The 13,231-nt window shown below is 44.4% G+C and overlaps 1 protein-coding gene across 18 annotated transcripts in view; it reads left to right on the forward strand.

The window, feature by feature from the left end:
- dnmt3bb.1 (DNA (cytosine-5-)-methyltransferase 3 beta, duplicate b.1) overlaps nucleotides 1-13,231 on the forward strand; it is a 62,395-nt gene that overhangs the window by 17,663 nt on the left and 31,501 nt on the right. For 15 of the 18 annotated variants that reach the window (XM_036947270.1, XM_036947277.1, XM_036947278.1 and 12 more), the window contains 2 exons: nucleotides 4,035-4,129; nucleotides 5,574-5,750. In XM_036947270.1, the coding sequence (XP_036803165.1) occupies nucleotides 4,035-4,129; nucleotides 5,574-5,750 (272 nt within the window). Of the gene's footprint in view, nucleotides 1-4,034; nucleotides 4,130-4,500; nucleotides 4,556-5,573; nucleotides 5,751-13,231 lie in introns of all 18 variants that reach the window. The other 3 variants (XM_036947287.1, XM_036947288.1, XM_036947276.1) reach the window with 3 other exon arrangements.

The raw sequence follows: 13,231 nt of genomic DNA on the forward strand, positions 1-13,231 counted from the left end.
AACATGTTATCAGTATAAAAGACACCTATCCACAACCTCAAACAGTCATACTCCAAACTCCACTATGGCCAAGACCAAAGAGCTGTCAAAGGACACCAGAAACAAAATTGTAGACCTGCACCAGGCTGGGAAGACTGAATCTGCAATATGTAAGCAGCTTGGTTTGAAGAAATCAACTGTGGGAGCAATTATTAGGAAATGGAAGACGTACAAGACCACTGATAATCTCCCTCGATCTGGGGCTCCACGCAAGATTTCACCCCGTGGGGTCAAAATTATCACAAGAATGGTGAGTAAAAATCCCAGAACCACACGGGGGGGTTGACCTAGTGAATGACCTGCAGAGAGCTGGGACCAAAGTAACAAAGCCTACCATCAGTAACACACTACGCCGCCAGGGACTCAAATCCTGCAGTGCCAGACGTGTCCCCCTGCTTAAGCCAGTACATGTCCAGGCCCGTCTGAAGTTTGCTAGAGAGCATTTGGATGATCCAGAAGAAGATTGGGAGAATGTCATATGGTCAGATGAAACCAAAATATAACTTTTTGGTGAAAACTCAACTCGTCGTGTTTGGAGGACAGAGAATGCTGAGTTGCATCCAAAGAACACCATACCTACTATGAAGCATGGGGGTGGAAACATCATGCTTTGGGGCAGTTTTTCTGCAAAGGGACCAGGACGACTGATCCGTGTAAAGGAAAGAATGAATGGGACCATGTATCATGAGATTTTGATTGAAAACCTCCTTCCATCAGCAAGGGCATTGAAGATGAAATGTGGCTGGGTCTTTCAGCATGACAATGATCCCAAACACACCGCCCGGGCAACGAAGGAGTGGCTTCGTAAGAAGCATTTCAAGGTCCTGGAGTGGCCTAGCCAGTCTCCAGATCTCAACCCCATTGAAAATCTTTGTAGGAATTATCAGGATAGTCCTGCAATTTCTGAGGCTGGTAACTCTAATGAACTTATCCTCTGCAGCAGAGGTAACTCTGGGTCTTCCTATCCTGTGGCGGTCCTCATGAGAGCCAGTTTCATCATAGTTGCTTGATGGCTTTTGCAACTGCACTTGAAGAAACTTTCAAAGTTCTTGATATTTCCTGCATTGACTGACCTTTATGTCTTAAGTAATGATGGACTGTGGTTTCTCTTTGCTTATTTAAGCAGTTCTTGCCATAATATGGACTTGGTATTTTACCAAATAGGGCTATCTTCTGTCTACCAACCCTACCTTGTCACAACACAACTGATTTTAAAAAAAAATCACCTTTATTTAACCAGGTAGGCCAGTTGAAAACAACTTCTCATTTACAACTGCAACCTGGCCAACATAAAGCAAAGCAGTGCGACACAAACAACAACACAAGAGTTACACATGGAATAAACAAGCATACAGTCAATAACACAAAATAAAAAAAGAAAGTCTATATACAGTGTGTGCAAATGGTTGGCTCAAACGCATTAACCTTTTCACATGTGAGTTCCAAATATCTCTAACAGTGTGAGTTTTTTAATGCACTTGATGTCAGAATTCACTCACTGTTCCAAAATATGATTATTACGCAACAGGACAGTTTAACATGCGCTTCCTGCTAATTATCTATAGGCTATGTTTGAACTTGTCAATTTCAAATTATTTTCGAACAAGTTGTATTTTCTAACAACAGTTTGAATTGAGGTGTGTCCTCCCTCCTCATTAATTCACAATTTATGTTTGAGGCTTTACTGAGCCAGATAAACTTCTCTCTTCCAGGAGAACCCACCGTACTTCACTCATGTTTGTGCTGATCAAGTATGACTATATTTGCACAGTCTTGCAAGAATTTGAATGTTTTCTTGCTGGCGCTCGCTTTGCCTATCCTTATTTTTTTCCTTACACATAATAACTTTGGACATGTGTTCGTTCCTATCAAAGTAAGTTCCTTATTTTCTGTATATCGTGTTGTCGTTTTTACTGTAGCCGCATACAGTATGTACAGTTGAAGTCGGAAGTTTACATACACTTAGGTTGGAGTCATTAAAACTTGTTTTTCAACCACTCCACAAATGTCTTGTTAACAAACTATAGTTTTGGCAAGTCGGTTAGGACATTACTTTGTGCATGACATAAGTAATTTTTCCAACAATTGTTTACAGACAGATTATTTCACTGTATCACAATTCCAGTGGGTCAGAAGTTTACATACACTAAGTTGACTGTGCCTTTAAACAGCTTGGAAAGTTCCAGAAAATGATGTCATGGCTTTAGAAGCTTCTAATAGGCTAATTGACATAATTTGAGTCAATTGGAGGTGTACCTGGGGATGTGTTTCAAGGGAAGTATAAACACCATGGGACCACGCAGCCGTCATACCACTAAGGAAGGAGACGCGTTCTGTCTCCTCGAGATGAACGTACTTTGGTGCAAAAAGTGCAAATCAATCGCAGAACTACAGCAAAGTACCTTGTGAAGATGCTGGAGGAAACCGGTACAAAAGTATATATCCACAGTAAACCAGGTCCTATGTCGACATAACCTGAAAGTGAGCTCAGCAAGAAAGAAGCCACTGCTCCAAAACCTCCATAGAAAATCCAGACTACGGTTTTCTACTGGACAAAGATCATACTTTTTTTGAGAAATGTCCTCTGGTCTGATGAAACAAAAATAGAACTGTTTGGCCATCATGACCATCGTTATGTTTGGAGGAAAAATGGGGAGCTTGCAAGCCAAAGAACACCATCCCAACTGTGAAGCACTGTCACGATCGTCGTAATGGGGAGACTAAAGCGCAGCGTGATTAGAAAACATTTTATTGAAAGAAGAACACGAAGAACAGTTAAACAAAAACAACAAAACGAACGTGACGCTATGACCAACGAGTGCAGACACAGGCAACTTCACATAGACAATAACCCACGAACCACAATACAAAACAGGCTACCTAATTATGGTTCCCAGTCAGAGACAACAACAAACACCTGTCCCTAATTGAAAACCATATCAGGCCAAAACACATAGAAACAGACAAACTAAACATGTAACATAGAATGCCCATACCCTGACCAAACAAAACATAGAAACAAACAATGCAAATAATGGTCAGTGTGACAAGCACGAGGGTGGCAGCATCATGTTGTGGGGGTGCTTTGCTGCAGGATGGACTGGTGCACAAAATAGATGTCATCATGAGGATGGAAAATTATGTGGATATATTGAAGCAACATCTCAAGACATCAGTCAGGAAGTTAACGCTTGGTCGCAAATATCTCTTCCAAATGGACAATGACCCCAGGCATACTTCCAAAGTTGTGGCAAAATGGCTTAAGGACAACAAAGTCAAGGTATTGGAATTTCCATCACAAAGCCCTGACCTCAATCCTATAGAACATTTGTGGGCAGAACTGAAAAAGCGTGTGCGAGCAAAGAGGGCTACAAACCTGACTCAGTTATACAAGCTCTGTCAGGAGGAATGGGCCAAGATTCACCCAACTTATTGTGGGAAGCTTGTGGCAGGCGCCCAAAACGTGTGACCCAAGTTAACCAATTTAAAGGCAATGCTACCAAATACTAATTGAGTGTATGTAAACTTCTGACCCACTGGGAATGTGATGAAAAATAATTTTCTACTATTATTCTGACATTTCACATTCTTAAAATAAAGTGGTGATCCTAACTGACCTAAAACAGGATTTTTGTACTAGGATTAAATGTCCGGATTTGTGAAGAACTGAGTTGAAATATATTTGGCCAAGGTTTATTTAAACTTCCGACTTCAATTGTAAGCACTTTGTGACATCTGCTGATGTACAAAGGGCTTTATTTGATTCGTTTGACCAAATTCTCACCTTACACTTGACTACCGCATTAAGTAGCAGCTTCCTCTCACCTCTCAAGCCTAAACTTCTCACACACTCTCTGTACCCTGTGTTTTCATTAGTCACCATGTCTCTCTCTCGCTCTCTCGCTCTCTCTCTCTCCCTCTCTCTCTCTCGCTCTCTCTCTCCCTCTCTCGCTCTCTCTCTCTCTTGCTCTCTCTCCTACCATCTCTCTCCCCAGACTCAGATGTTAACCAGTTGTCTGGGAGCAGGAAGAGAACCAGGAAGAGGTCCTCTGAGGAGGAAGATTGCAGCTGGGACTCCTCCTATAGTGAGGTGAGTATTCACACTACATAGACCCACATACACACACATGCGTGCGGACAGTTTACTCATACATAGATACACACATGTAGATACACACACACACACACACACACACACACACACACACACACACACACACACACACACACACACACACACAATGCCCAACACTCTACTCCACCAGACTCTGCAAATTGTGCTGCAGTTTCTCTAGAAATAAATCAGATCATGCCCAAACTGTATGGGGTTGTAGTTTCCAACAGGCCAATGTTCTGCATAGTTTAGCGCAGAATACGTGATACTGAACTACAATGACCATAATCCAATCCAACCATAATCTACTTGTCTGGTCTGTGTTTCTTTTACACCTGCTACATAAGAGACAAAAGATTGCGGGATCAAGACGGGATACATCGAGAGCAGTTGCTTCTCAAGGTACACTATATGTACAGAAGTATGTGGACACCACATGAGGTTGGTGGCACCTTAATTGGGGAGGATGGGCTCATTGTAATAACTGGAGCGGAATATGTGGATTGGCATAAAATACATCCATTATTATGAGCCGCCCTCCCCTCAGCAACCTCCTGTGGTGGACACCCCTTCAAATTAGTAGATTTGGCTATTTCAACCACATCCGTTGCTGACAGGTGTATAAAATCGAGCACACAATCTCCGTAGGCAAACATTGGCAGTAGAATGGCCTTACTGAAGAGCTCAGTGACTTTTAACGTGACACCTTTCCAACAAGTCAGTTCGTGAAATTTCTGCCCTTCTAGAGCTGCCCTGGTAATTGCTGTTATTGTGATGTGGAAATGTCTAGGAGCAACAACTGCTCAGCCGCGAAGTGGTAGGCCACAAAAGCTGGCAGAATGGGACCGCCGAGTGCTGAAGTGCGTAGCGCGTCAAAATAATCTCTCCTCGGTTGCAACACTTACTACCGAGTTCCAAACTGCCTCTGGAAACAACGTCAGTACAATAACTGTTCGTCGGGAGCTTCATGAAATGGGTTTCCATGGCAGAGCAGCCATACACAAGACTAAGATCACCATGCGCAATAACAAGTGTCGGCTGGAATGGTGTTGAGCTCGCCGCCATTGGTCTCTGGAGCAGTGGAAACACTGGAGGGATGAATCACTCTTCACCATCTGGCAGTCCGACAGACGAATCTGGGTTTGCCGAATGCCAGGAGAACACTATCTGCACAAATACGTAGTGCTCAAAGTGATGATCCTAACAGGAGAACCAGTTAGCCCTGCTGTTAGTCTGTATTGAACCCCATCTCATCAACAAAACCTGAACGGTGATGATGTTGTCTCGTAGCCAGACACTGTGCGCTGTAGAATTAGGATACAGGAATGGACATGAACCTTCTTATGATGGTCCAAAGGTCAGCCAGATTGGGCAGGGAGTTGGTCAACCATGGTTTAGCAGTGCTTTGTCTTCTCTACAGCAGAAGGCCAAGGTAGCAGGAGTGGGGGGCTCGGAGTCTGGCTCGGGTCTGAGACAGAGACCCTCTCCCAGGACCATCTTCCAGGCCGGTCTGCTGGCCCCTCACAGCAAACCACGCAGCCGCGAGCAGAGAAGGGGAGGACGCCAGAACAAGCTGGAGCACCACAGCAGTACTCTGGTGAGAACACACACTACATGTGGACACACGCCATTCAGAGTAGACTGAATATGCAGCAACGTAATGAACAGACACTATATACCCCAGGGCTCACAACTAGTCTGTCAAAAATATTCAGCTCTGTTGTTTTATGTTCTCACAAAGAAAAACAAATCCACTTCTGAGTCATATTTGATTTGACATATTTTTTCATTCAAATTTGACACCCCCACAGAAATGAATTACTCTGTTCTAACAGTACCTTAGACATTTGATATTAAAAATATATATTCTGTCAATCCTGTCTGTGATACATGACTAGGTAGTCATACTATACTTATCAGATAGAGTTCAGTGTGTCAAATCAAATCAAATTTATTTATATAGTCCTTCGTACATCAGCTGATATCTCAAAGGTCTGTACAGAAACCCAGCCTAAAACCCCAAACAGCAAGCAATGCAGGTGTAGAAGCACGGTGGCAAGGAAAAACTCCCTAGAAAGGCCAAAACCTAGGAAGAAACCTAGAGGAACCAGGCTATTTGGGGTGGCCAGTCCTCTTCTGGCTGTGCCGGGTGGAGATTATAACAGAACATGGCCAAGATGTTCAAATGTTCATAAATGACCAGCATGGTCCAATAATAATAAGGCAGAACAGTTGAAACTGGAGCAGCAGCACGGCCAGGTGGACTGGGGACAGCAAGGAGTCATCATGTCAGGTAGTCCTGAGGCATGGTCCTAGGGCTCAGGTCCTCCGAGAGAGAGAAAGAGAGAATTAGAGAGAGCACACTTAAATTCACACAGGACAACGAATAGGACAGGAGAAGTACTCCAGATATAACAAACTGACCCTAGCCCCATTTTATTGGAGCAAGTTCTGGCTCTCATTAATTTGCAACATAAACTACTGCAGCATAAATACTGGAGGCTGAGACAGGAGGGGTCAGGAGACACTGTGGCCCCATCCGAGGACACCCCCGCACAGGGCCAAACAGGAAGGATATAACCCCACCCACTTTGCCAAAGCACAGCCCCCACACCACTAGAGGGATATCTTCAACTACCAACTTACCATCCTGAGACAAGGCTGAGTATAGCCCACAAAGATCTCCGCCACGGCACAACCCAAGGGAGGGGGGAAGGGGGGGCGCCAACCCAGACAGGATGACCACATCAGTGACTCAACCCACTCAGGTGACGCACCCCTCCCAGGGACGGTATGAGAGAGCCCCAGTAAGCCAGTGACTCAGCCCCTGTAATAGGGTTAGAGGCAGAGAATCCCAGTGGAAAGAGGGGAACCGGCCAGGCAGAGACAGCAAGGGCGGTTTGTTGCTCCAGAGCCTTTCCGTTCACCTTCCCACTCCTGGGCCAGACTACACTCAATCATATGACCCACTGAAGAGATGAGTCTTCAGTAAAGACTTAAAGCAGGGGTGTCAAAGTCAAATGGACGGAGGGCCAAATAAAAAAATCAGCTACAAGACGAGGGCCGGACTGTTCGAATGTTCATTGAAAAAATTTTAAATGACGCATATAGTCTAGTGAACCTAATTGAACCTACTGAAAACCTAACAAATATATTACAATATGATCAGATAAATAAAGCAATATTTTCTTATGGCTCTGTCAGTAATCTTTAATTTTCAACAGACACAAAAGACAAATTTCCTTTATATAAATATCCCCATAACATGAACATTAAATGAAAGAAACCGGTATTCAAGGCACCATCAGTAGACTATATTTTCTATTTTAGCAAAAGTGGGCTAAATTTACTTCAAAGAAAAAACAATAATAGCAATTTTCTATCATCCACTCAACTGAAATATTTTTAAAATATAATTGGATTGAAATACAAAAAAATAAAGTGCAAAAATCTATTAATCAAAAACAACACTTTGTTTAAGGAGAAGTAACATGCAGTGAAAACAAATATTAAATTTTAACTTTTAAACTTGAACTGAGTAAAAACTCTAAATATGTGATTGCACAGTAATGTTCACTTGTTTGAGGTTGAGGGTGATACTTGGTGGTGTCCCATCTTTTCCACAAGTTCATCAATGTTCGGGGTAAGGCTCTGAGCTGAAGAAATCCTCAGAATTGAGTGGAGGTGTTCAGCAGTAAGTCGACTTCTGTGTGATGTTTTGTTCAGGTTCATCAAAGAAAACAGTTGTTCACACAGGTATGTGCTGCCAAACATAGACAACGTTTGAGCAGCCTGGATGCGCAGCTGGGGCATTGTGCCGGGGAGGAAACGGGCGAACTCCGCAGCACCCACTGCCGCATATTTTGCCCTCAGTGCATCATTGCATTGGAGGTCAATCAACTCCATTTGGAGGTTTGGTGGTGAGCTTTCCACGTCAACAGCAAATGGGTTACCGAGCAGTTCCAACCTGCTTTTTTGTGCTTCAAAGTCAGCAAATCGGCGTCGAAAGTCAGCGGCAAGCATACCTATTTTATCAGCCAACTGTGTGCTCGGGAACGCACTGGTAGAGAGCTTCTCTTTCATGGTCTGGCAGCTGGGAAAGTGGCTCAAATTTTCTTTCCGCATCTGCGTCTCCCACAGAGTCAGTTTGGTTTTAAATGCCTTCACTGTACTGTACATATCAGAGATGACACGATCCCGACCCTGCAGCTGCAAGTTTATTGCATTCAGATGACTCGTAATGTCACACAGAAAAGCCATTTCACACAGAAACATTTCGTCTCGGAGTTGTGTTGTGTCTTTCCCTTTGCTGTCCAAGAACAGACAAATCTCCTCACGAAGCTCGAAACATCTTTGAAGCACCTTTCCCTGGCTTAGCCATCGCACCTCTGTGTGATAAGGCAAATCACCATGCTCCGTTTCTAACTCCGTCAGAAATGCCTTGAACTGGCGGTGATTCAAACCTTTGGCTCTGATAAAGTTAACTGTGCGCGTGATGATGCTCATTACATGCTCCATTTTCAAGGCTTTACCGCACAACGCTTCCTGGTGTATGATACAATGATAAGCTGTCAGCTCACCTGTCGCGTTTTCCTCTTGCATCTTTTCCCGTATCTTCGCCACCAGTCCGCTCCTGTGTCCACACATCGCAGGTGCTCCGTCGGTTGTCAAACGCACGAGTTTTTCCCAAGGCAGCTCCATCTCATTTACACATCTTGACACCTCTTCATACAAATCATGCCCCGTAGTTGTGCCATGCATAGGACGTAAAGCCAAAAACTCCTCTGTCACGCTTAGGTTGGAGTCCACTCCGCGGATGAAAATTGACAACTGGGCAATGTCAGAAATGTCGGTGCTTTCATCCACAGCCAAGGAATATGCAATAAAATCTTTTCCCTTTTTCACAAGCTGCTCTTTTAGATTGATGGACAACTGGTCTACTCTCTCGGCAATGGTGTTTCTGCTCAGACTCACATTTAAAAAGAGTTGCCTTTTTTCTGGGCAAACTTCGTCACAAACTTTAATCATGCAGTTTTTGATGAAATCCCCCTCCGTAAATGGCCGGGCTGATTTAGCGATCTCTTCTGCCAAAATAAAACTGGCCTTGACAGTTGCGTCCGCGTGTGTGTCCGCGTGTTTCGTTTCATAATGTCGTCTCAGATTATACTCTTTCAGTACCGCCACACTTTCTCCACACAGAAGACACACAGGTTTTCCAGCTACCTTCGTGAACATATACTCCGACTCCCACCTTGTTTGAAACCCCCGGTTCTCAGTATCCACCTTCCGTTTTGCCATTTTTGATGGGTATCTGAAAGTTAATTTTACTGTGATGCTGACGACTGCTGTGCCAATAAATATTGAAATGAAGCAGCCTACTGCTCGGTGCGTCACCTTTGCATTGTGGGAAATGTAGTATTGGTGCGTGTAAAAGATCTGCGGGCTGCCGGCTTGCTGCGGGCCGGTTCTAATAATAAATCAAGATCATCCCAGGGGCCGTAAAAAACCTTCTTGCGGGCCGGATGTGGCCCGCGGGCCTTGACTCTGACATATGTGACTTAAAGGTTGAGACCGAGTTTGCATCTCTGACATGGGTAGGCAGACCGTTGCATAAAAATGGAGCTCTATAGGAGAAAGCCCTGCCTCCAGCTGTTTGCTTAGAAATTCTAGGGACAATTAGGAGGCCTGCGTCTTGTGACCGTAGCGTACGTGTAGGTATGTACGGCAGGACCAAATCAGAGAGATAGGTAGGAGAAAGCCCATGTAATGCTTTGTAGGTTAGCAGTAAAACCTTGAAATCAGCCCTTGCTTTGACAGGAAGCCAGTGTAGGGAGGCTAGCACTGGAGTAATATGATCACATTTTTTGGTTCTAGTCAGGATTCTAGCAGCCGTATTTAGCACTAACTGAAGTTTATTTAGTGCTTTATCCGGGTAGCCGGAAAGTAGAGCATTGCAGTAGTCTAACCTAGAAGTCAAGGGCCTGTTGTCAGGACCTCTGGCAGTCTCGTTGGGGGTACCACAGGGTTCAATCCTCGGGCTGAATCTTTTCTCTGTATATATCAATAATGTCGCTCTTTCTGCGGGCGATTCCTTGATCCACCTCTACGCAGACGACACCATTCTGTATACATCTGGCCCTTCTTTGGATACTGTGTTAACAAACCTCCAAACGAGCTTCCATGCCATACAACACTCCTTCCGTGGTCTCCAACTGCTCTTAAACATTAGTAAAACTAAATGCATGCTCTTCAACCGATCGCTGCCCACACCCGCCCGCCTGACTAGCATCACTAGTCTGGAAGGTTCTGACTTAGAATATGTGGACAACTTCAAATACCTAGGTTTCTGGCTAGTCTGTAAATTCTTCTTCCAGACTCATATTAAGCATGTCCAATCCAAAATTAAATCTAGAATCGGCTTCCTATTTCGCAACAAAGCCTCCTTCACTCACGCTGCCAAACATACCCTCGTAAAACTGACTATCCTGCCAATCCTTGACTTTGGCGATGTCATTTACGAAATAGCCTCCAACACACTACTCAGCAAACTGGATGCAGTCTATCACAGTGCCATCCATTTTGTCACCAAAGCCCCATATACCACCCACCACTGCGGCCTGTATGCTCTCGTCGGCTGGCCTTCGCTACATATTCGTCGCCAGACCCACTGGCTCCAAGTCATCTATAAGTCTTTGCTAGGTAAAGCTCCGCCTTATCTCAGCTCACTGGTCACCATAGCAACACCCACCCGTAGCATGCGCTCCAGCAGGTATATCTCACTGGTCATCGCCAAAGCCAACACACTCTTTGGCTGCCTTTCTTTCCAGTTCTCTGCTGCGAAGGACTGGAACTAATTGCAAAAATCGCTGAAGTTGGAGACATATCTCCCTCACTAACTTTAAGCATCAGCTATCTGAGCAGCTTACCGATCGCTGCAGCTCAACATAGCCCATCTGTAAATAACCCACCCAACTACCTCATCCCCATGTTGTTTTTATTTACTTTTTAGCTCTATTTGCACCCCAGTATCTCTACTTGCACATTCATCTTCTGCACATCTATCACTCCAGTGTTAATTTGCTCAATTGTAATTACTTCGCTACTATGGCCTATTTATTGCCTTACCTCCTTACTCCATTTGCACACACTGTATATAGATTTTTTCTATTGTTGTATTGAGTGTACTTTTGTTTATCCTATGTGTAATGTTTTTGTCTCGCTGCTTTGCTTTATCTTGGCCAGGTCACAGTTGTAAATGAGAACTTGTTCTCAACTGGCCGAACCTGGTTAAATAAAGGTGAAATAAAAAAAAATCACTCTGAACCATGGCAACATCCTTGCCATTAACACAACTAACAGAGTATGACAGGACAAGACATGACATGTGGCTGGAGGAATGTAGCTCTGTGTGTCTTCTGTCAGTTCTCTGAGAAATTATGAGACAGCACCTGTAGAAACACACACCATCCAACAAGAATGACTTGTCACTCTGAAACAGTCACACACACACATACACACACACACACACACACACACACACACACACACACACTCACACACACACACACACACTTGCCACGCTCAAACAGCAGCTCTGAGAGGGTAGGTACAGAGGAGAAACCAAACTGTTGGAGACACACACAGCAACCATAGGGGCTGCCTTTGTGTGAAACGCTGCGGCCTGGAAGGAGTGACAGTCAGTGTACAATTGGATCCTCGTGGTTTATTTTCTGAAGTCTCTTGTTTGCAGAGTGAGCCAGTTAAAACATGCTTGTCTGCTGTCCATCATGTGATGAGATTTCAAAAGTGCCTTCTTAAGTGCTCGGCGTCTGCCCTTTGTGACTGACAATGTTCAACGGCTCTTTATCTCTCTCTTTCCCTGTCTCTTTCACTCTCCCTCTTGTGCTCTCTCTCTTTTGCTTTCTGTCCCTCTTTCTGTCTCTCCCCCTCTCTGTCTCTCACTCTCTCATCACCTCTCTTCCTCTCTCTCTCTGTCTCTCTCATACCCTGTGTGTCTCTCTGTCAGTCTACAGTACCTGCAAAAAGGTTGCTTTATTTCAGTTACCAGTGAGATTGCTAATTACATCAAAAAGAGAAAAGGACACTGAGTAGGTTCCAAGGTGATGGTCTGGACTAAAGGACACTGAGTAGGTTCCAAGGTGATGGTCTGGACTAAAGGACACTGAGTAGGTTCCAAGGTGATGGTCTGGATTAAAGGACACTGAGTAGGTTCCAAGGTGATGGTCTGGATTAATGGACACTGAGTAGGTTCCAAGGTGTTAGTCTGTATTAATGGACACTGAGTAGGTTCCAAGGTGTTAGTCTGGATTAAAGGACACTGAGTAGGTTCCAAGGTGTTAGTCTGGATTAAAGGACACTGAGTAGGTTCCAAGGTGATGGTCTGGATTAAAGGACACTGAGTAGGTTCCAAGGTGATGGTCTGGACTAAAGGACACTGAGTAGGTTCCAAGGTGTTAGTCTGTATTAAAGGACACTGAGTAGGTTCCAAGGTGATGGTCTGGACTAAAGGACACTGAGTAGGTTCCAAGGTGTTAGTCTGTATTAATGGACACTGAGTAGGTTCCAAGGTGATGGTCTGGACTAAAGGACACTGAGTAGGTTCCAAGGTGTTAGTCTGGACTAAAGGACACTGAGTAGGTTCCAAGGTGATGGTCTGGGTTAATGGACACTGAGTAGGTTCCAAGGTGTTAGTCTGGATTAAAGGACACTGAGTAGGTTCCAAGGTGATGGTCTGGATTAATGGACACTGAGTAGGTTCCAAGGTGTTAGTCTGGATTAAAGGACACTGAGTAGGTTCCAAGGTGATGGTCTGGATTAATGGACACTGAGTAGGTTCCAAGGTGATGGTCTGGACTAAAGGACACTGAGTAGGTTCCAAGGTGTTAGTCTGGATTAAAGGACACTGAGTAGGTTCCAAGGTGATGGTCTGGGTTAATGGACACTGAGTAGGTTCCAAGGTGTTAGTCTGGATTAAAGGACACTGAGTAGGTTCCAAGGTGATGGTCTGGGTTAATGGACACTGAGTAGGTTCCAAGGTGATGGTCTGGATTAAAGAAC

Source organism: Oncorhynchus mykiss, chromosome 16, assembly GCF_013265735.2.
Source record: "Oncorhynchus mykiss isolate Arlee chromosome 16, USDA_OmykA_1.1, whole genome shotgun sequence".
NCBI classification, from domain to species: domain Eukaryota; kingdom Metazoa; phylum Chordata; class Actinopteri; order Salmoniformes; family Salmonidae; genus Oncorhynchus; species Oncorhynchus mykiss.